Raw genomic sequence first — 24,341 nt, 5'->3', positions numbered from 1 at the left:
GAACTTCAATGACACTGTTTATTTATCACCACTTGACCTGTGCGTGTGTGCACATGTGTGTGTGTGTGTGTGTGTGTGTGTGTGCAAGCAATACTTTGCACTATTTATTGTCTGTTTATGTCCGTATTTATCCGTATATGCCTCTCTTGTATGATTGTAAAACCTTTGATATCTAGCTCGATTGTGATAGCCCCCCTTCCTGTACATGAACACATATTCTGCTAGTAAAAATACACAACAGGCCAAAACAACTCAACTGGTGTCTTCGCTACACACAACAAGGCCCAGCATCTGTCAACGGTGAAAAGTAACAATCAAAAAAGAACATCAACTTAATCCTTGGTTGGTGCGAAGGGGTTTGCTTTTTAGGCTCAAGCACTCCTCTTCGATTGAATCAATAAATGTCTTGATTTTGTAGCACTTGGTATTATTAGATTGAATAACAGTATGAGGTGTAGAAACTAACCAATGGTTACACAGTTTTCAGAAAAAAGTATATTGTATATATATATATAGTTATATATAGATTTATATTCATTTATAAGCTTTTTAAAATAGCACAGTAAACACTTTGCACACATGATAAAAACCACTGAGTGTGTCTGATTGTTTATGTATAGGCCAATGGCATCAAGGGATCATTTTACTTTCTCTGCAGTCAGCTCAGGAAGGAACTTGAGAACTGTTAGTCACTAGTTTAGAAATGAGAACATTCATTTGTGATATTTTATTGATAAACTGAAGAGGATTGTTTTATCTCCTTTTTTCTACACAGTGTTAAAAAATCTCCTTCCTGAAGTGGCTAAGCTTGAAAGAGGACTGAACCTGGCTCCTGACAGCATGTTCCTGTCTATAACAGTAAGTTGGAATACTTTAGTCTGCACACTTTAACCACACAGAAAGAACAACAGAAACAAAAAAGAGAAGTTATATAAAGACAGTCAAGTCAAAAAAAAACGGAGATACAGAATTTATAGTACTGCACATCATCTCTGCTCATCCGCTTTTCCTTCTTTTTTTTCCTGTGTCATCTTATACCTGTACAACACCTGCTCTCTCTCTCTCTCTCTCTCTCTCTCTCTCTCTCTCTCTCTCTCTCTCTCTCTCTCTCTCTCTCTCTCTCTCTCTCTCTCTCTCTCTCTCTCTCTCTTTCTCTCAGTCTCCATTTTTTACCCCACACAGTCTCTGTACAGTTGGCTTAGTGGTGACCATAGAAATAGCTAAAGGGTTCCGTGTGACATTGGTTGAAGTTTGTACAGAAACATTATTTTTCTTCGTCATGTAAACAGGCACACACAGATCTCTAGAGGCTAACTCCTCAGTCCAAAAAAAAAACCCCACCTCTGTGAGTTAATCGGTCCCTCATCTTCTTGTTTTATATTCCTCTGTTCGTTTCAGTTCCTCTAATCCGTCTGCTGATGAATTTATAATTTTCACATGTCGAGTGTTTCGGCCCTGGTCTCAGTCCTGCTGAGAGGAATAAGGCCTTGGATTGCTCCTCAGATATCTCGAGGTTAACAGCTACTCAGTATTTAGTTCTCCTCTCCTCCCTCGACCACCACTGCCAAGGCTTTGTTACAGTTCGCCACCCAAGATAATGAAGCTTAACCAAGGTTTCTGTTGTCCAGGTTGCTGTTTGTGTAGTTTCATGTCGCTGTCTCCAGCATCAGAGTTGGTGGTCTAGCACAGAAATTCATGCCGTCTCCGACAGGTCCACGTGAAACGAGCTAGCAAATCCTTTTGCGGGCTGAAAAGACAGAGAACACACTCGTTAAGACAAATGGCACCCGATCCCTCGAGACTCTTTAGTGACACAATCGGCTCGAAATACCATCTCTTGAAGGATACGTGCCACAAAGGACTCTCTGTGAAGTTATTTATATACCCTAAAGACTGGTCCTCACAGTTTAATGGCAAAACTAATTTGGGAATTGGGTAAAAACATGTCCATCAATGAAGATAAACGTTCAAAATTTGGTGCCTACATAATGCATGCGTAGAAAATACACAGAGCACTAATTGCTTCATTAATTATCTATAAATGGATCATTAAACATTTATAAGGCCTTTATCAAGGCAACCCTGGTGATCAGAGCATCGCCGTAGCCAGTGGTAGCATACGGTGCTATTTTTAAATAAAGCAGAACATGATGCCAATTGGTTAATAGAGCCTCAGCCTCTGGGAGTATTCCCATCTTTTTTACACACTGATGATTAACAGAACCTTTCCCGTGGAAAAGGGGGGGGTCAAATTGTTTCAAAAAAGCCCAGGAAAAACGGGTGAAATTGTAAATCAAAAAAGTAAAATGAGATATAATAAAGTTTTGAGTTTTTTGGACAGAGCGAATATGGAGTGCATTTATTCTAACCCTTCGAGGCAGACGAGATGAGCAGACGTGCATGCAGCTATATTTGGAGCAAAGCAGTCTCTAGCCCCTAAAGGCTAAATACAAATTATTTTTCACATAGACCTGATGTGCAAGAAGAAGATTGCTTGGCTCTGTTTGCTAAGTCGCAAACAAGGGGGAGAGGGGGGGGGGAAGCAGGTTATAGTGCTTGTCGTTTACCTGAGAGACAGTCCACAGCCAGCATGCAGTATCATGGAGGATGGTGGTTAACATGGTGGTGACTTGACTGGAAATGACTTCCCTACTGAATGTGTATATCGAATCCATTCTCTACTCTTAGAACTAATAGAATATTCATGTAATGTGGGAGCTTGGAAAGCAATTGACATCTGCAAGAAGTGTCCTGCCATCTTTTCCAATGAATCCCATTCTGCTTCTTCAGAAATGTGAGCTGGAAACACAATTTATTCCAATGGATATCAGTATCTTTCATTTGCCAAATTAAACCCTTCCTCATATTGTAATAGTTTCCCTCCGTTCTTGCACAAAAACTTGTGTGCTGCGTGACTTTTCCAACTGAAGAATCTCAACCTCAGGGTTGACAGCCCACCTCACCCACCATTCTTTATGTCAGGTATTGATCCACAAGCAAGCAAGTATAGATACTCGACACTTCCTTTTTAGAACAAAATGGACTTCAATCCTTGTGAAAAAGAAGGCGCGTGGGCTGTGTGGTTCACCTTTCGAGCTATTCAGTAGGGAAGTCATCGTGCTCGAGCAACACTCTTGTTGTTGAGCAAACGAAAAAAAGATGTCCTTTACAATGAGATGATCTATCTTTCATTTCCTCTCTATACACTTGGATCATGTCTTAAACTAAAAACGGCATCTAATTGTCTGTGGGGTGTGCTTGTGTTGGTGACCTTTACTTGTATGAGCATCAGATAGGAAGACTGATTGGAGAGGATTTTCAGGGGAAATTTAGAGAAGGGTAAAAAGAAAGAAAAAGGTGCCACAGCAGTTTAACATGAGTCAAATTTAAAATTGTGTTTATTTTATAATAAATCACATGTTACAAACATTTTTTAGGGTTAGGGTGGGGTTAGATTGAAATTTTTTCAAAGCGGGTTTTGGAGAAGGGGGAGTTAGCGATAATAGATTACATTTTACATTCAACAAAATAAATCATAATTTACAAAATAAAAGCAATACAACAAAACATAAAGCCGTGGTTTTTAAAAAAGATATCAAAGTTGATGAACAACATAAAAAGTCCGGATCAGAATCAAAAGGCAGATTCATTGTCCCCTCCTTTAGTATCTGTACTGGACCAGACCAAAGTCATAGGGTCCCAGCGAACTTTCATACTGATACTCACAGAGAAAGGTGGGTTTGTACGGTAGGGTCCCCCTATCATACTCTTTCCTCTCTAGCGTGCTGGAGCTGTACTGCTGCTGTTGCTGATGGAGGTGATGGTGAAGGCTTTGGTGTGACTGTGACCTTTGACCGTCCTTGCCAAAGGTGGAGAATGACCTATCGTTGGACGAGGCGGTGGACGAGGTCATGGTGAGTTGCTCGGAGAGGTTGACGGAGGAGGGTACCTCAGTGTCGGGCAGCGTGGCGTCCATCCCGGGGACGTGCAGGTTGCTGCGGTAGTCCGGCCCCTGGCGCCCGTCGGACGGCACAAAGGATGGCATCCAGCAGCGGTCGGAGTGGCCCAGGGCCTTGCACTCCTCCGTGCAGTTGGAGAACAGGTCAGCGCCTGCAGAGAAGATACAGATGAGGGAGATGGAAAATTTAAAGTGGGTTGGCGTTGGGAGAGATGAAAAAGTGGAAAGATTACAGAGATGCAAGGGATGATAAGTAAGAGGATAAATAAGAGAGGGAGACGCGGTGCGGATATTTGGAGTGGAAAGGCGAGATGGAAGAGGAGATGAGAGAAAGAGACCAGAAGAGAGAACACAAGTTAGCAATCATTTGCCAATGTCGCGAGCAGAAAAAGTGCAGCAAAAGCTATTCATCAAAGAGACAAGGCCAACATTGATGAAGCGAATTGTTTGTTTTCCTCCTCACCTCATTCATTCCGAATGAAATGTGCAATCAAAGTGATGTGGTGTTGCAAAAACATTTCAACCCCCTCTCCACATCAACATCCTCCGACTCACAATTGATTCCCAAACACCAAGAGACAAAATGTGAATCCATATCCCATCATCCTCGCATACAAAAAACCCCGACAATTATCTTAAGAAATGTACCGCAAAAAACCAACAAAATATTCACTGGCTGCTTAATCACACTCTAATGTCAATCATCCCTATACACACCGACAAAGTGTGTAATTGACACAGAGCTACTGCCAACAACATAAAAAAAAGATTAAATTAACATCTGAAATGATATAATAGAATAACACACAGTCCCGCAAACACACGATCGGCATGAAAGAGGTACCAGTTATGTTAATTACTTTCTCTTAGAGAGAATAAAGAGAGGAGGGACAGGGGTGGGGGGAATACGAGAGAGATTATAAAAGGGAAGAGAAAGGACCAAGAGACATGAACAGAGTCATCACTGTAATGGGACTTTGCAGCCGTTTCTTTACTTGTGCGCAGTATGGATTTGTAGTTATTTCCCGGTTTTCCAGTGAAGGCATGTGGGAAAGCGTTGAAATGGCAGGATCAAAGCGGGAGACGAGCAGTTTAGGGTCAGAGGAGGAAAGCGATACATCAGTAAAGAGGCAGAAAAAGGGAAAGCGAGAACTACAGAAACAGACAATCTGTAATCTGCAGTTCCCAGAGGGCTTCATATCAAAGAGTCCACTTCCACAAATCTATTCGACTGATCCATTCCACTGATAATGCCGCTGTTCCTTATTACTTAAAGCAGGCACGCACACACAAACAATGTAATGTAAGCATATCAATATATATTTGCTACAGCGTAAGATACACCTTTGCAGTGTGTATGTATATCACTTTTAATAATCAGAATAAATCACTACAACTATCCCAATGAAGTAATATGAGAGCTGAACCCTCTGAACCGCGAGTCGATTCAATGCGTTTTTGGACATTTCAATCACTGTAGCCTCGTTTTTCACTGCAACATATGAGTCATGCACCTTTATGGAAACATAACAATCATGGCGAGAAGTTATGAATGTCACAAACGTCTTTTGTGCAGTACCACATTTGATTTGTATTGCCACAAATCCCAAGTAAAAAATGCAAGTTGAATTGATTTGATCATTTCTTTTTACAAAAATTGCAAAAACATGGAATCGATACAAAAAATATCTTCCCAAGTGTCCAATAATGGAAAACAATGGAGACTCCACATGCTATATATAAATGTTAAATTACTTCCATTTTTACAATTTGTACTGACAATCTATTCTCTCCTCTCTGCTTCGTGTGAATCTGCAGTTCATTTAAAGTTTCACATAGTTGGTGCAAACTGTCTGTTATTGACAACATTTTAAATTACACATATAGATTAAACTGATTTTAATGAAATATCCCTATTTTAAGCCTAGATTTAGTTACTTTTCCTGACAGAAGCGTTAGTCACGCATGATTCATTCAAGGACTGTGGGAAATTTGAAAATCCTGGCTGATGACAAATGGTGTAATTTTAAAAACGTTTTAAAGAAAACATAACTTGTATAAGAGAACATGTGTTTGTTCAATTGCAGATTCACCTTTTCCTGCAGTTTTAAGAAAATAAAAATATTTTAAATGTCCTGTCCACATTTTCCCCTCTGCATATTAAGACTCCATCTGAAAGTATCAGCCTGTCACAGATTATGGATTATCTTTACATGAAGGGAAAGAGGCGAGTGCAGACAGTGTCACTGGTCATCAAAATAATGGAGCACATTGTCAAATGTTTCACTGCTCTAATGCTCCTCATCTGTGAATTTCAGACATGTTTCTACAATGTGCTGCCAATTTAACCTAATTAAACCTCTGTAAGAGAAACATTATGTTATCGTGGTAAGATTATGTCAACTGGCAACTCGGCAAGGGTGGAATTTATACTCTGGATGGGGGACATACATGTGGATATGCTCATACAGTATGAGTATTTCAGATATTATTGTAAAGCAATAAGCAAAATGAGGTGGTGTAACAAGTTATTATATTATTATTTTGCTGCTCGATTTTGCCTCTCCGGCTACAGACATATCTGTACACACTATTCAGGGCAGACAAGGAAACTTTTCCTTCTCTGCATGTGTTTCAGATAGAACATAACATTTTTTATTTTTAGTTATGGTTATTATTCTTCTGAACAGATGCTGAGAAGACCATCAATCAAAAATAAAGCTGTAAAACACATGCAAATGCAGCGTTATCTAGCGTCTATCAAAGACACTACACGTTATTTTAAGCATTAACAGTAGAGCAGAAAAGTTACATAGCATTTACATTTATTTCGTATTTCTTCGTATAATTTCTTAAATGTAATTAAAATATAAATGTAACTAAAGATAGAGATTAAATGACTGTTATTTAAGAGGAAGTAGATTGATTTAAGCGTATAAATATATTAAAAATGGTTTTGTTCAACTCGTCAAAGGAAAGACTTTAACATTTGAAAAGCCTTCTAAATATAATTCAGTACAAGAACAGTACTAGACATAAAAGCAAAACATATTTATAGCTTTGACTTCATTTACTTTAATATTACATGTTATTTTCGCAAATGTCATCCAGTGCACATGCAAATACCATAAATTATTAAAGACAGCACTGTCAACACATTGCCTAAGACCTACCACTGCGGCCCATTCTATTTTTTGTGTTTGTGTGCATTGTGTGGATCTAATTCAGGCCTCACAGGGAGCGAGACAGGCAACAAAGACTGTGCAGTGGCCAGAGAGCCAGAGGAGATGCAAGGCTCACAGACAAGGGACAGCGAGGGCCAAACAGACGGGGGGGGAAATCACAGATTTCACAGACAGAGACAGCAGGCAGGAGAAGCAGCAAGACTGCAGGAACCATAAGGAAGGAGAGGGGAGACCCAGGCCTTCACAGATGGAAAGAGCAATGGCCAGGAAAGACAGGGGGAGACCCGGACCGCACAGATGGAGACGGGAGAGGGGTTAGATAGAGGTGGGCAGAGAGGGAGATAACTTTAAGTACCGGAAATAAAAAATCTCCAATTAAACATTATCTTTTATGTATTTCATCATATGGAAATATGATAGGGTTATAGTACCCTCTTATCTAACCATTCAGGGTCATGTGGGGCTGGAGGCTATCCCGGTTTGATAATGAATAAGAATAAGTAGAGAATGTAAGAAAAATGTAAAATTATGCTTAAACTTGGATAGAATTAATTATACCAACCAAGGATTAACAGCACAATCGTATTTTCCTGTGGGATCTACAATCTGTTTTCAAACTGGTCTATTTTAAAATAGCTGCACATAAGGGCCAACAATTACTTTCTATCTGATGTATTTGAAGTGATAGTTTGAAGTAGGGTTGGATGAGTTACTTAAAGATAGTTTTGGTTCACCAAAGTCAAACGATAACACAAACTAACTAACCGGTCGAGGCAGCGGTACACCAGCAACTCCTGTGTTCTGCCAAGTAAAATTACTGTTTTTGTCAAAGGGGTCTGGTGGCTCTGACGATAGCATAGATAATTCCGTTCCCCGTCGGAAAGGTCTGTTTCACGGCAAGGAAAATCTGTGAAAATACTCTAAATATAGTGCTTTTTAATGCCAAATGGTTTGTTTGTTTTTTTCCCCACCTAGCATATGCAGGGTGTTGGTTAATTGTAGCTCATACTCAGGAGAATGGACCGTTATCAGGTGGAGAACAAAACAAAAAGCTCTACATTTCCTTTAAACTGAAACAGTGCAGCACTCAGGGACTTTTCCTGGAAACTATTGTATATTTATGGCTGTCATTAAAGGTCTGGGGGCATATAAATCATAGTATTTCTGTTAATTTCCACCTTACAGTTAGCCTTTGGCCTTTTAATGGACTTCTGGCAAATTAATGTCCTCCTCGGACACACAAGGGTGTTGACCTAGCGCCCTCCAATCATCTCTGCGCTGTTAAAGCGCAGATAAAGCGGCCGGTAGCCACAATGCTTACGCTTCAAAATGTACAAACAAATCAGCTGGAAGACTAAAGCACAGGTGCAAAACCAAACGCTCATGAAAGATAAAGGAACAGAGTTAATGTCAAAGGATTAAGAGAAAGCTCAGTTAGTTCCAAATTTCTCATATCTCAGTATATTCTTAAGCAGGCACACGGAACGTATTGTACTCTGGAGATGATGTATAAATATATTCTGCAGCAGTCACTGTTATATCGGGCTCTGAGAAACTCCTGGCTTTCCAACTACTTAGTGATTTTTTTGCCTGTTGGCTCACTTTTATAAAAGCAGCGACATCGACACATACTGTATGTTTGCAAACACATACACTCGCGCTTAAAATACTCTCTTAACGCGGATATATGTAAATGTAACCGAGTTAACAGACAGACAGGCCATGTGCATATGACCCCCGGTGGCTGTTCATACCCGTAAAGCACCTTTTCTTTCCTCGGGCAGAAAACAAAACAACAACCAAAACGGTGACTGGCAATGACAGGCCCTGCCAGCAGCACCTTCTCTCATCGTGACCTCATCAGGCAGGAAGAACAGACTCTCACACACACACGCACAGGGAGATGTAAACGACGACGCTACACAATGCAAACACAATCTCCTTGCTAATATGCAATCAGCACTTCTGTTCTTTTTTTCCAATTACATCTCAGAGTGTTTCTGAAATCCCACGTTGGTGTGATTTGACTAATTGCGCAGCCTGACATACATTCAGCAACTGGGTGTGAGGAAGTGAAGGAAAACAAATCCTGGGAAAACATGAGCCCCATGTTTGAATTCATATTGTGGGTATATGTCTACTGCACTCAGGTCTGTCTCTGTCTCTGTTAGTCCCCCCCCAGTCTATTTCCCTCTCTGTCTCTTGTTATTTTCCTTCCCATTTAATCCTCTCTGCCCGTTTCTTCCTCTCTCTTTATCTCTTTTTCTCTCAAGAAAAATCCTCCGTCCCCCAGGTAGAGGGTGTCTTCTATCCATATGTCTGTTTTTCATCTTGTCCTCCACTGTTCCGTAGAGAATACAGACAGAAAACATCAATATTTGGACAGAAGCTATAGCATAGCTCTCTTACACGGGTCGGCCAGTGAGACTGTGATGAGTAAACCAGAGACCTCCCAGGGCTAAAACAGAGCAAGAAGCCTCCCACCATACCCAGTGATGACAGACAGAGAAATTGTTCCGACTCTCGGAGAGGCAGCTACCATTTTCCATTTTTTGTTACACGGCTGCTGTGCTGGGAGGGAGAGCCAAGATGGCTGCTTGCCCTAACAGTGTCTGTTTGATTAATATGGTTCTTATATTGTTAGAGCATAGATTCTGGGTGACCACTGATTATTGATCTCTGGTTTGTACGCTTTTCATCACTTAGGAAGTGACAGTGAATATCTAACAAAGGGTCTGGTCAAGACTGACTTCACCAATTAACAGTATGTGTTTCCACGGACAGGGTGGGAACCTGTGATCGAAATCACTTTATATGGAAGTAAAACTGAAAGTGATTTTTAAAGCCCGTAAGATCGTTTGACTAGTTGTGTCTCTTGCACTGTTATACTTGTTTGTAGCCCAAGCGGCAACCTTTGAGTCTGCATTCTCTAATATCTGGTAAGAAAAAGAAGTCCGAATGTATAGAAGTCTCTGAGAAAATGACATTACATTATATTTCATGTCATTTAGTAGACACTCTTATCCAGAGACTTACAATGCACTAATTATAAAGAACAGTCCCCCTGGAGCAACTTGGGGTTAAGTGTCTTGCTCAGGGGCAGAATGGTGGCATTGAGCTCACAACCTAACCACTAGACCACTAGACCACCATCAATGAATAAAATGACTTCTCACTTCATTCATTACCTCAAATAAAGATGTTCCTGATGAGTTTGTGGTTTCCATTGCTTCAATTGTATTCTTCAATAAAGCAAGTTCATTTTATAAAATGATGGTCCCATTTAGAATAAAATAGACAAATAATGTACGCTTTAGGGTCAAAAGTACAAAAACAAGACCCATGTCATAAAGTGCACTTCCCCTTTTCAACCTGTTGCCAGAATGCATTGCTCATTTATTTATGTGACGCAAACGAGCACAAAAGCGATGCAGTTTCTGTTCTGTATCACGTTAGAGAGCAGTGAAATTGAAGCTACTGGTCACAGATCAGATTACCCAACACCTGAGCTTACTTTGTGTTTTTTCTGTAGGAAGTTTAGCTTTGCATCCTGGCCGGAGCAGACGTTAACTGATGTCTGAGCAGGACAGATGATATGTGTATTAGTCATGGCCAAAGCATGTTTACAACTGCCATGACTGAGATTTCCATTAGGCGTAATGCCTCATGTTCAACTTATTATTCAAGACCCCTGTGTGAGACGGCCTGAATACATCGTTTTCCCTTTTTGATCTTGTGTTTTCAGCAGATTTGAGGCCTATTCAAGGAGGCTCATGTCTTCCTTTTCATCCATTTCAGGGTTTGGAACACTTCATTTTCTATTCAGTTACTTCAGAAAGTACAGCCTTTTCATACCAGCCACACATTCATTAAGACAAGAACAAGAAGACAAGAAGTTTCAGTGTATTGGTAATCATTGCATTACAAGTTCTAATTGCGGTTTTTGATTAATTTCGACACAGAACTCAGTAAGTCGAAGTGAATTCACTCTTCCATCGACCTTTATAAAAAGGTCACGCAAAAAAAAATGTTTGAGATAAGAAAGATGTGTCGCAGAAATCAAAGAAGTCTTCGCTTCTCTCTTCCTTTGTCTGCTATGACTTTTATTGATATTCAACAAGCCAGTCAGCTCAGAAGAAGTGGTGACATCCCCACCTGTTACAGGCTCAATGCAAATTGATTTATTTTTAATGAGGCAATGTTTTTATCCAATCTGCTGTAATAGATTTTTACTTTTGTCATTTCACATTGAGATGCCGTCCTCTTGTTTGTGTAACTATCTGCTAGTGCGCTTTTGAAGGCTTGACGGTGAAAATATACTTTCTGGGCCCTTTAGAGGTTGTACATTTTAGGTGTTCTGGTCCCATTACTACTTTTTGATTGATTATTAAGTTTCATTTTCAGAATACTTGCTGGTTCCAGCTACTCAAATAAAAAGTTTTGCTGCTGTTCTGCTCGTCTATGGAGTTGTTTTCAACAAGCAAATCTGAGACAACACTTTCGACTCCGATTAGCACTTTAAACTTCCTCCTGAAAAATTTGAACGAGAAAAAAATCCGCCGACAAAATAATGATGAAAATAATCGCTAGGTGCAGCCTTAGTCTTTTTTTACAACAGAACTGAAGAGGTTTTCTTGTGCCCTTGTTCTGCTTTTCATTTGTGATTGTATCACTATGTAAGCAACACTATTGTCTTTTGTCAGCATTCAGCCTTTTTACAACTTTTTGTCCTTCACAGTATCAAGGTCTCTTTGTTTTTTCATGAAGTGAGTTTTTAAAATAAAGCTGCGAAAGTCTTTTTGGTATAATGAATGATAGAGTCAGAGATCACAGCCCCCACTGTTGTCAGTATCTCGGGCCTTAGAGGAGGGTGTTTCAAAACCCTGAATGCTAAATTCCTCTGACAGCTCACTGACATGGGAAACTGCAACACGGTGCCCGCCACTAATTCATAATCAGCCATCTAATACACCGTTGCCACAGTGATTTAATTGTCCCATTTGTCACGGCTGTTGTTCCCACCAAAACAAACGTCACGATAATGATCATTTCCAGTCTGCCACCCGTCACGCAGCCTTCCACATCTGATTGAACGAACGTTTCTTAGATGCCACGTTTCTTATTTTTCACCGATGAATATTTAATCCTCTCTTATCTGTAACCTTTATTTATTTATTTTTTGCTTACTCATACTTGCCGCCATCTGCTATTAGGATGATGATGGAAATAACGAGGAAAACAGTGTCAAAATTGAACCACCAACGTAAAAAGAATATAAAAAAGGGTGTTCGGAGGTGTAGTCGTCAATCAATAGTGCTTTGGCTCCTTACACAGCGGTGCCTCACTCCAGACACGCTGCTTTCAGAAAAGCCATTTGCTCACTTTTTTTAAGGTATCCGGTGATATCCCAGCCTCACAGGCAGAGTCCCTTTGATTTAAAACCACGTCAGGAGACTTATTTTCTAAAGTGTCAGACGAGCGGCCGAGCGGGAAGCCACGGCAGGTGTAGTTGATGATATGCCAACTGGAAATGGTTTTCCCTTGATTTGAAATATTCCAAGGTGCACCAAAAGGGAGAGCGTGCCGTGCTGGACCCGTGAGGAAATATTTCCTCCAACCCTCCTTTGATAATTGCTATGCAAAGGTTCTAGAAATGAATTACTGATCAGCCGAGTGTTGCGGAGAGCCAACGTGTGGGGGAGACAGAATGAAGGATGAGACCCTGCCTGCCACAAAACCCTAGAAGAGAATATTTGTGTGACAAACACACGCACACAATGAGAGTGTACACACTTGTTGGAGCATGCTATTCATATGTGTGCGTATGAATTTACTTTTGCACTCAAACGCTTAAGAGATGTGTAGACAATACACGTGGTCTATACATAGTCTTGGATCAGGCTTCAGCTTCTACCGTCTTTATGCAAAAGTGAAGACATGCACAAGGGCGATTTAAAGTGCTGCTTTTGCATGAATCTTTGCACACCAAGATGGTTTTACAGATCTTTCGATTAAATCGCATGCGTGGTAGTCGACTAAGAATTTAGTCGAGGCCAACCTTAGCATGCACTCCTATAGGTGCACAATAGCATACACACACATAGCATACAACCCACACGAGACAACAATAATATTATCTTCCTTATATTAAGGAAGTCTCTTGTATGCTTATATAGAGGCAGTATACAGTACACATGGCAGAGTGCCAAGCACTACCACCTCTCTCTCTCTCTCTCTCTCTCCTCTCTCTCTCTCTCTCTCTCTCTCTCTCTCTCTCTCTCTCTCTCTCTCTCTCTCTCTCTCTCTCTCTCTCTCTCTCTCTCTCTCTCTCTCTCTGGCTCTCTCTCTCTCTCTCTCTCCTTACACAGAATCTCATTTAAGCTTTCCAGAGCACCGCCTCAAAGGAAAACTCCTTTTCAATACAGACATCCTCACCTAGCCTCGTTTTCTCCTACACAAAACACACACATAAGCGGATTACATACAGGTATTATACGCCTACATATTAAATCAGACAATGGTATACCTTTACACACACACAAACACACACACACACACACACTCCATCTGGTTTTATTGTTTACAGAAGTCTGTGAAACTCAACTGTCCCTCTTTCCAAATAACTTGTGTGATATTACCTCCCATGGAGTGGTAAGCTGTTCCCTTCTAAATCCAACATGATGAACAAATGTTGGTTTGCTCGTAGAGCGTAGAGTACAGAACCAACTGGGTACGCTCCCAGGCCAGTGCCAAATGAGCATGCTCTGAGCCAAATAAAACTGAGGAAACATGTTATCGCTCCATACATGTAGTCCTTTTAAATGCACGAGCAAACCAGAAAGAAGGAATTCAAGGCAGTACTCAACATATGATATGTTGTAAAGACATATATTATAAAGTAAACCTCTTTTTGTGGGCAGCTTAGGTCTTGAAACATGAGATTCACTAAGCCTTTTAGATTTGGCTTCTGTTCCTATGTCACATTTTGGCTGATTAGAATATTATCTGAATACGTCCACCCACGAGAGAACTACCTTTGTAAAAGTGCACCACATTTTTTTCTGCAAGCCAATTACAGCAGACTGGGCTTGAGACAGGTGCTAAAATGGAGCATTGCAGACAAAGTGTGAATACAGGTATATATTTAGAAAGCCATTATAAAAATAAAAAAAATGTTTTAACAATAAAGCATGTAAACATGTTCTAGTAGAAATCCATGAGCATTATATCATATATATGTCCCCTTTAAAATACAGTCACAGGCCAGAACATCAGGTCAGGGCTGACTATTCACTGAATGAGGTAATCTGCTAGTTGAATGTTTTAGGATGAATATCACATATTCATAAAATCTACCTTCCTTGTTATCACTTCTCTTTCCAGTATGTCTCTATTTATTGAAAACATTTATTACAAAAACTACTCAGAATGGATGTTTAAATACCCTGGTTAATATGTATTTAACAAAACAATGTATTCTTGACCAATACTGAAGCAAGCCTTTTGGATTTCTTCCAATTCTGCATTTCAGTCTCGCACAGATTTGACCTTCCCAGCCTGTTTCATCACCGAGGGCAGGCAGTGACACTACCACTGCTGCATATCGGCTCTCTATTTTGGCTCAGTTCATTAATAATGTCAAACACTGTGAAGCCTGATGAGCATCATTCACTATCCTACAACACCTATCTAATCCGCTCTATTTGTATTCCCAGCACTGATATGATATTTGGCAGGCTCCGGTCTAGACGGGGGTCTTACACGAGCCTCGTGGAACAATCCCTCAGAAGGAAAAGGGCAATTCAATATGAAATGAGATTTCGTATTGCTCCACTTTTTGTCTGACTCCACTTTGATCAATAAACAGGTACTAACCTAATAGAATTTTAGAGAGAACAGGGTGAGGCTTATGATAAGACCTAAAGCCATGTCTAAAAAAAAAAATACTGCACTGAGAAATGTAGAAGAGAGTAAGTAAATAAATATGAAGTGAAGGAAATGTTCTCTAATTCCAACATTTTATGTTTGCCTTAAGTTGTGCCAAATCTGCAAAGATTTAACCAATGAAAATAAAGAATCCAGAAGCTGCTAATGTCCTTGATCAGCTGAATCTATAACCAGCAACTGCGAGGCTGATTAAAACGCATCTCATTATATCAATTTAGCTCCCAAGCCTTTTCCTTTCATTTGAGCGAACCTATTGATTTGTACCACTAAAGCACTACGGACCCTCAAACTTCCTTCGCTGCGAGTCGCTGTCCTTTCAGCATCACTCTGTGTCAGAAAGACAGAAGTTGAAAGGCAGAGAAAGAAAAGTAGATTTCCCCAAATATTCCTCCCTTTCACCCGGGTGTGAAATACAATCAACACCTCTGGGGCTTGCTCATGCCAGCCAGCCAGCAACGCCGCAGCGCGGGCCTTTGCGCGCTCTCAAATTAAGGAAATTAAAAGTCACCGGTCCGCACCAACTATTCAGCATTATCCCATTCACAATCCAAACACACACTGTGGAAACAGGGGATTGGAGGGTGTGTGTGTGTGTGTGTGTGTGAAATGACTGTAATTTGGTGGTGTGTGTGAGAGGGGACTCACCGGCATGACCCCGGTTGGTGGCATCGTGGTCACTGTCGCCCTGTTCGCTGTCACCATGCCCGCTGTCTTTAGAGCTGACGATGTCTGCTTCTTGGAATGCCGAGCTGTGAGAGGCGGGGGAGGTGGGAGTGCAGTCGTGTCGGAGAGAAGAGAGATGAAAATAATGGAGGGGTCAGAGACAGAGGTCGAGGGACAATATTGAGAAGGGGGCGGTGGAGAGGAGAGGAGAGGAGGATTAAATGAGGGGGCAGAGAGAAAGAGAGGGAGAACCAGAAATCAACACCACGTTAATACAGTCACGGTGGCCGTCAAGAGGCGAAATTGGCTGTTACACATGGCATGTAATGAAATCCAGCATTAGAGCTGTAATAGGCGCTGCTCTGTCAGTTATGGGACTGATGCCAAATTGAAGATGAACGTTATGGAGACATTGGGAACCATGTAGCCTCTCAAAGCCACAATTAACGATGCAGAATATATGGGACTCACACTGATGGATGTAATATTCAATTTTATAGATCTGTGAATAGCCTCTGCTCCATGAGGCCTATTGGATGTTACCAGTCCTCTGGTATGTGGCTCAGTAGGCTTTGCACATTGGTAATCATAAGTGTGTGTGTGTGTGTGTGTCTGTGTCTGTGTCTGTGTGTGTGTGTGTGTGTGTGTGTGTGTGTGTGTGTGTGTGTGTGTGTGTGTGTGCTTTTGACTACCTGTTGACACGTCTGGGTCTGTCCACCAGATACCCGAGTTCTGCTCGTTGGTGTTTTGTCTAGAAAAGCCACAGAAACACACATTTGATCACTGTTTATGCTAAATATTTCACATTAATAAATACATATTTTACTTAAGTAAAACATAAAAAATACTCTCATACAAGTTCAAATTGTACATTCAAAATCTAAGTAAAAGTTCAAACGGATTATCATCAAAATATACTTAGTACCAAAAGTAAAGTATGCATTACAAATAATATTTTAGTCCTGGATTATAATTATTGATAGATTCATGTATGTATCTCTTTAATGTTGCAGCTGGTTAAGGTGGAGTTAATTTGAATTAACTGCTTGGTCGCTTAACCTTCAATAATTCATCAGTCTGTATTCATTATTAATAATCAAATTCTGAAAAGTAACTATAACTAAGTAATATGTTTTCCTTCATAATGTATTGGCGTAGAAGTATAAAGTATCATTAAGTGGACATACTCAAGTAGAAGTACCTTGAAATTGTACTTGAGTAAATGTACTTAGTTACATGTCACTACTGTTTATACTAGATAATAGGCACATAACTGAGCACATCTTCATACATTGGCTGTTAACTGTGATAGAAGGACAGCACGAGGCGCGGGGGGGGGGGGGAGCGACAGTGCGTGCATCCACTTGGTGAGTGAGTGGGCGAGAGGAGACGGGAGCAGGGGAGAGTGGGTTAGGGAGGCGATTAAATGCGTAAATGATTGAGCCGCCCGACGCTGAAACTGAACAACCTTTGTTCGCGGTGCTGCCGTGCTGGGCCGTGCGCGGAATACTTAACGCACAGCAAAGGCAAGGATGTGTGTGACTGGCTGTCTGGCTCCACTCCAGGCACCGCGCAATCAACAAAAAGCCCCCAGAAAACTCCACAGCTTCCCCCCGGGCAGAACGCACACAAAAACAGGGGCGTCAAGTCCCTTTCCTTCTCCCTTCTCCTGCTGATATGTGCCACCCCAAACTTTACAATGTAATAATGATATATCAACTGCAAATGTCTGCGCTTAAGGAGGGCAAGTTAATTAAGGCTGATGATGCAACCAAACTATCTTGCACACACATACATGCTCTCTTGCTGGGATTTTTCTCCAACATTTGATTAGTGTGTGCACTTTTTATGTTTCCCCTTCACTGTAATTATATAAAAACAACTAGATTATTTGGATTTAGTGTGATGAGAGCCACACCTCGCCATCCAGATACCCCAGATATTCAAAAACTACTCATTTTAGGTTAATTAACTTATTTAATATATGGATCAGATTAAACCAAACACCTGAGGAAAACAAAATAAAAAGCATCTTCAAATGTAGTGCTTTGACTGGAAATATCTTCGAACTTTTTGTGCCCAAAGTCACACTCAGCCTTTTGCGCACGACCCAAAGGTTGATCTGTTAGCAGTGTGTAGCAAATAAAACTAAAAGGCCATGTGAGATTTCAAAATTTGACATGTCCAATCACCATAACGCATGACAATGATTAAAGGCCACTGAGCAGAACAGCCAAGTCAATATCAGATACCACTTCTATCCTCTCGGGGACTTCTGTTGCGCGTGACCTGACTGGATAACATCATTTGACTTGAAGCAAACACAGCTGTTGTGCAGGATCTTTAACATGAGGTTAACCCTTTAAATCACGGGTTGTGTGCACTTTTAATAATTTAGCCCTGAGCGAGAAGCAGCTGATTCAGGCTGACCTTACCTCATTAGAGAGGATGCTGCCGTTAGATATGATGTCCGGCTGTTGGTCACTGTAACCAGTGACTATGGCGCCGCAGGGGTTGGTGTGATCCGTGTCCGTGCTGCGGGACGGGCTGCACGGTTTCAGGAACATCAGATCCGTTTTGGCGGACTCTGGTGTCAGACACACCTGGTAGCAGTAGGAGTTCTGGTTCTGGTGGTGGTGGGAGCCGAAGCCCCCTCCCACGCCGCCCACACCAGACTCCTCCACGGGCACCTGCCCCACGGGCCCGACCCCCGACGTCACGTTAGTGCTCTGAACCAACATGATGTCGGATTTACTCAGCTTCTTCTGTTTTCGGCCTCGAGCCTGCCTGCTGCAGCACGAGCCGCAACACAGACAGCATTCGCCGGCCATCAGGCACGTGTACAGGTTGAGCTTCTTGTCCTTTTGGCAGCGCACGGCCAGCACGATCATAGCCAGGAGGAAGATGAAAGACACGGAGCCCAGGGCGATGATGAGGATGAGGGTGAGGTCAAGGGAGGTCTCCTTCGCCTTGGAGGCCGAGCCGCGATCCCCACTGCGGCCTTCGACCACACTGTCCACTAACATTACGCTCACACTCGCGGATGAGGACAGAGGGGGCTGCCCGTGGTCCCTCACTTCGATCAGTAGGTCGTAGTAGCCCTGCGGGTCCCGCTTAGGGGAGATCCTTCGGGCTGTCCTCAGCTCTCCCGTCCTCCAATCCATGCGGAACATCCCCATCTCGTTGCCCCGCAGGATGCTGTAGGACAGCCGTGCGTTCTCGCCATCATCTGCATCCATAGCCACAATGCGCGTCACCAGGTAGCCAGGCTCAGCGGAGCGCGGCAGGTGCTCTTTGGCTGTGCCGTTTTTACCGATGGGGGCTATTACAGTGGGAGCGTTGTCATTTTGGTCAACTATGATCACATTTACAGTGGCGTTGGAGAAGAGCTCGATGGCGCCAGCGTCTTTAGCCTGCACCATGAAGTTAAACTCCTTCAGCTGCTCGTAGTCAAAAGAGCGCAGCGCGTAAAGGTAGCCAGTGTCCTGGTTTATGGATACATACGTGTCCACTGACATGCCCTGTATGTCACACTCCAATATGGAGTAAGTAATAAGAGCGTTTTGTCCTATATCAGGGTCCAGGGCGCTCACAGCGTGAATGAAAGCACCAGGCACGTTATTCTCAGTCACATACACATCATACACAGCCTGCGTAAAGCGGGGTGCGTTGTCATTCTCATCGGAGACGTGCACTTTGATGGACTTGCTGGTGGCGAGCGAAGGCTGCCCCTTATCTTTGGCCACCACGGTGATGGTGTAGGAGTCTGTGTTCTCTCTGTCCAGCGGTCCGTCCGTCACGATGGTGTAGTAGTTCTTAAAAGAGGATTTGAGTTTGAAAGGAACGTCTCCTAATATCTCGCAGCTCATGTGTCCATTCTCGCCAGAGTCCCGGTCCGAGACACTAAAAAGTGCGATGACGGTGCCCGGGGCGTCCTGCTCGCTCACGGATTCGGTCACAGTGCTGAAACCGATCTCCGGCGTGTTGTCGTTCACGTCCACGAGTTTCACCAGCACTTTGCAGTGCGCGGGGACCGCATTAGCCCCCAGATCTTTAGCCTGGACATAAATCTGATGCGTGCTGCTCTCCTCGTAGTCCACCTCGCCCGCCACCTCTATCCTACCTGTTCTGCCGTCAATATTGAATAAGTCCTTTATCCGCGGGGCGTTGTGGCTGCTGAAAGAATAAACTATTTCTCCGTTTTGTCCCTCGTCAACATCCGTGGCGTTGAGCTGAATGACCAGAGTGCCCACCGGAGAGTTTTCCCGCAGGTTCACAGAGTACACTGACTGATCAAAGGTGGGCGCGTTATCGTTCGAGTCCAGAACTTTAACGACCAGAAGAGCAGTCCCGGTGCGCTGCGGGATGCCCCCATCCACAGCCGTCAGCACGTAGCGGTGCACCGCCTGCTGCTCCCGGTCCAGCGGCTTCTCCAGCACCAGCTCCGCGAACTTGTTCCCGTCGCTTTGCGTCTGCACGTCAAGGTAAAAATAGTTATTATTCGTGATGGCATATGTGCTGAGCGCGTTCGTGCCCACATCCGGGTCGAAGGCGTTCTCCACCGGGAAACGGGTCCCGGGGATGGCGCTTTCTGATATCTCCACGGAAATGTCTGTCTCGGGGAAGCTGGGCGGATTGTCGTTGATATCCATCACCTCGATCTCCACGCGAAAGAGCTCCAGCGGGTTCTCCAGAAACACCTCCAGGTGCAATAGGCACGGGATGGTCTGCTTGCAGATTTCTTCTCGGTCAATTTTCTCTTTCACAACGAGAGCGCCGTTCTCTAAGTTCACCTCCAGATAAGGTGTCCGCGAACTGGGCACCGTCTGGAAGCGGCGAGCGGAAAGTTTGGTAATGTCCAGCCCCAAATCCTCTGCAATATTCCCAACAACGGAGCCAGGCTCCTGCTCCTCTGGCACGGAGTAGTGTAGCTGAGAAACAGCTCCATGCAGGATGGAGAGCAGGAATATTAACCAAATCATCTCCTCTCCCTCTCACAAAGTGCACTTCAAGACAAAAAAAAGTGTTATTCCTTTTTCTTACAAGAAATTAGCTTTTCCCATTTCCTCTGTCCGCAGAAAGGCAGTGAAATAAACAGCAACAATGCTGCCCAATTGTGAAATTCCTCTCCTCTGCCTTGGGTCAGTGGAACATTGTGTCGTTTCAGCTGTGAGAAGCACAGCCATTTGATCCGAGCTCCTCTGTTTTAATCAATTCTGCACCGGTCTGTGAGTTTTGGCGTCAGCGCAAACATTGCAGGCTGCAGCCAGGACGCATAGCCAACACTCCCTGTGCACAGAACAGACAGACCCTTCTTCACATAAAGTCACAAAACAACATAGGAAATTCCACGCGAGCGGAAAAAGAAGACAGCAAAAAGTCCTATCTTACGCAGCCGCCGTAATCTACTACAAATGCAACTTCTAAATAAAGCCTGGAGACTTTCTCTCTATCTCTCTCTGAGAGGATGTAATCACTGCGCCTAAGCGCTCAAAGCGGATGATGTTTGCAGCTCGGCTTCTGTAAGGCGACTGTGAGCAGCGGGGTTGGTTTTGCGCACAGCTCCTTTCCCCACCAGCCAATGGTATGCTCAAACACAGGCTGTAATGGCACCTGATTGGGGCTCAGCGACGCCAGGCAGAGCACACACCAAGCCCCCTCATAACAAAACCAGTTAAGTGCCTCTGCGCTCCTCTCTCTTCTCCCCTCTCTCCTCCGGGCCTGGCCTCAGTTGTAGCAGGGAAATTAAATGTTTTACACATCCAGTGAATTAAGAAAGTCGAATAACTGTGGGAGACAGTTGGCATCGATGGGAGTGTGTGCTGATTTGAATGCAGCTGCAATGGGGGTGCTGGAATTTCTGAAATATCATATTGGAAACACTGCCTTTATTCATTATAATCATGATCTATTTTGTAGTTAACGCCCCCCCCCCCAGTGTCATAAATGGCTCTAAAGTTGCTAAATAAAGTACCATGACGCTCATAAGGTTGCCCTTTATGCAATTGTTTCAACAGTTTGGTATTAAATCTCCGCTCTGATTCCATTGCATGAGTCAGAATGTAGCAAGGATGCCCACAGCCAAAGACCACCATGTCGAGAGCCTGCGCACGTTAAGATAGTTCGTGACGCAATAACCCACCGTGCCACGGCCATCCCCTCTCTCTCTCTCTCTCTCTCTCTCTCTCTCTCTCTCTCTCTCTCTCTCTCTCTCTCTCTGTGATGAACACACATATGCACAACAGGGGTCAAACAAGAAATCATTTTAAATAAAGCAATATCTCCTGTGTTGTTTGGTAGTGGGCATCAGTATGATCCAAGGTTCCATCAGAGCATCATCACACATGACTTACTTTAATTCAGAGTAATGAAGCGCCATACTTTAGTCCCACCGTGTTGCTAATAGCCTGGAGTCTATTAGTTCCCCCATCTTCCCATTCTTATCATTAACCCCCCTCACATGCTGGCCTTAACTGTAGTAGTGCAGTTGCATCACGCGCTAATTTAATTCATAAAGCATAAATTAAAAATGCAAATGGAGATAGTTGTAAGGGAGACACAAATAGTGGGGGTCTAACTGCTTGCACGCCATTATTGCAGGATGATGACAAAAAGATGAAAAAGACCGTAATTGAAGCTAATTAGCATAAGTCTCTGATTCCAAATGTAATAGACGGGGCGCAACAATATCGACCGTAATGTAAAGCGACGTGCCCATTGTGCGGTGGATTAAACAGCGAGCAGTTCACGATTCTGCATCTCGCCATACAAGTCAGGAGAAACAAAGAGGAGACGTTAGATGAATTTCCAGCCATGTCTGAGCCGGAGCTGTGTGACTGAATCGAGGTGACACTGGTGTCGGATCTCGGAGCAGGAGCGCGCAGGAGCGCACAGCAGCGCGCTCTCTCTCTCTCTCTCTCTCTCTCTCTCTCTCTCTCTCTCTCTCTCTCTCTCTCTCTCTCTCTCTCTCCGGCTCTGGCAGGGTGATGCAGAGACCGACGTCGCCCCCTCGCGTCTGCACGCTTTCTTTTTTAACACATTCCTGGAGATCAGTGGAACTTGGACACTGGTTGCCATTATTAGTTTAATAATTAAACTTGTGGTACGTTTTGTCCACTTATACACTGAATTGCTTCTGAATACTCCATCCACCACTGTACTAAAGTGAAGTCAGTATGGCATGTAGACACACTAATAGAACATAAATTAAATGTATTTATTAAAAATCAAAATATAACTTGTATTATTTAGTTAACACCTTTGATTCATTTGTATACATTGTTTATATATAGACTTATTTTATAACAATTCCACAATGTAAAAATACTCCACTAAAAGTAAATGTCCCTCATTCACTTATAGTAATTAAACGTATGAGGGTTACTAAAAGATAAATGTACTTAAGATATGACTGCACCTCGGCAAAAAAACAGAGAACAAAAAAGATGTTCTCTGTATGTAGCACTTACTTAGCATTGGTTCAGCTTATTTGAAGACAATGGTTGAATTTTTATTCTACCATTTCTGTAAACTGTATTTACATCGTTGTTGGCTTGTGGACAAATGACTCAAGTAGAGCACATCACAATTGTACTGATATAATATACATTGTTTTTGCAGTGTATATGTGTGGTAAACGCCCACAGGTGTTCTCAATCACTGTGGCTGATTAGACCTCTGGTACGTTGTCATAGAGTGGAGCTACGCTGTGAATTATGTCACCAAACTCATTGTACAAATGGCCCTTTATAAGAGCAGTACTGTTGATTATAATTGTAATAGTAGTAGTAGGTTAAACGCACAGGTGTTACTTATAACATTAACACGGTGGCAGTGTGATGTGGAGCTGTGAAATTTGTCATTATGAATTGTACACCTGTGCTAGTCAAACTGGTTTCCGAGAAAAAGATTATAAAAAGAATAATAAAGGTGTAACATTTCTCAAGTAGAGTGAAGAACGTGAATGTGTTGAAACATCTGTGGGGGTGCAACATGGGTATGCAGGACTCAGTTGTGTAAAGAAAACTAAACAAATGGGTAAACAGATCATCACTCAAATTTGCAAAACTATAGTCCCATCACAACATTCATTCATACCCGGAAAGCACTTAAAGAAATGGTCGGGAAACGCACTTGCTCGCTTACTTGCAGAGAGTAAGATACCACATCAGGAGAAGGATACCACTCTGATATCTGTCCGTTAAAAATTAGGCTACAGCCAGGAGCCAGTTAGCTTAGCATAATTAGCATAAAGGAAGCAGAGGAGAAAATGGGCCTCCCAGCACAGTTAATAGAGCAGTTTCCCAGCAGACTTTCTGACTTGTCCCAGAAAGCCTTGGCAGTGACCTGGGAACAAGTTTGACTGAACGGAATGCAATCGTTCTTAACTTACTTGTTCCCAAAGACTATATTTAGAAAAAAATGCCACAACATTTGTTCTGATTGGTCTTAAGTCTTACAATATGGTACAGACATACTTTGGACAAGTACCAAACTTTATGACTATGAATTGTATAGATCACATAAAAAATCTCAGTTTTATCAATAGTCCAAGTCAGTATAAGAAAATGCTAAAATTGTGTCTATTT

At 42.6% G+C, this 24,341-nt stretch overlaps 1 protein-coding gene across 4 annotated transcripts; it reads right to left on the bottom strand.

Annotated features, from left to right (window-relative positions):
• Positions 1–23,297, bottom strand: pcdh10a (protocadherin 10a). 4 transcript variants are annotated; one of them, XM_029436518.1, is made up of 5 exons: positions 18,189–21,270; positions 16,446–16,504; positions 15,736–15,839; positions 3,727–4,110; positions 1–1,747 (listed from the first exon to the last, which is right to left on the bottom strand). In XM_029436518.1, exons 1-5 carry the CDS (start codon positions 20,733–20,735, stop codon positions 1,728–1,730), a joined length of 3,114 nt encoding a protein of 1,037 aa, XP_029292378.1. In that variant the 5' UTR covers positions 20,736–21,270; the 3' UTR covers positions 1–1,727. The 4 variants fall into 4 exon arrangements, with proteins under 4 accessions (XP_029292378.1, XP_029292388.1, XP_029292370.1 ...); XM_029436528.1 differs by having other exon boundaries at positions 3,950–4,110; XM_029436510.1 differs by lacking the exon at positions 1–1,747 and adding an exon at positions 23,223–23,297 and having other exon boundaries at positions 3,376–4,110; positions 18,189–21,042.
• Between the last annotated feature and the right edge of the window lie 1,044 nt (positions 23,298–24,341).

Source organism: Cottoperca gobio, chromosome 1, assembly GCF_900634415.1.
Source record: "Cottoperca gobio chromosome 1, fCotGob3.1, whole genome shotgun sequence".
Classification (NCBI taxonomy): Eukaryota; Metazoa; Chordata; class Actinopteri; order Perciformes; family Bovichtidae; genus Cottoperca; species Cottoperca gobio.
The sequence above is the reverse complement of the archived record's forward strand: the minus strand, read 5'-3'. Positions and strand labels throughout refer to the sequence as shown.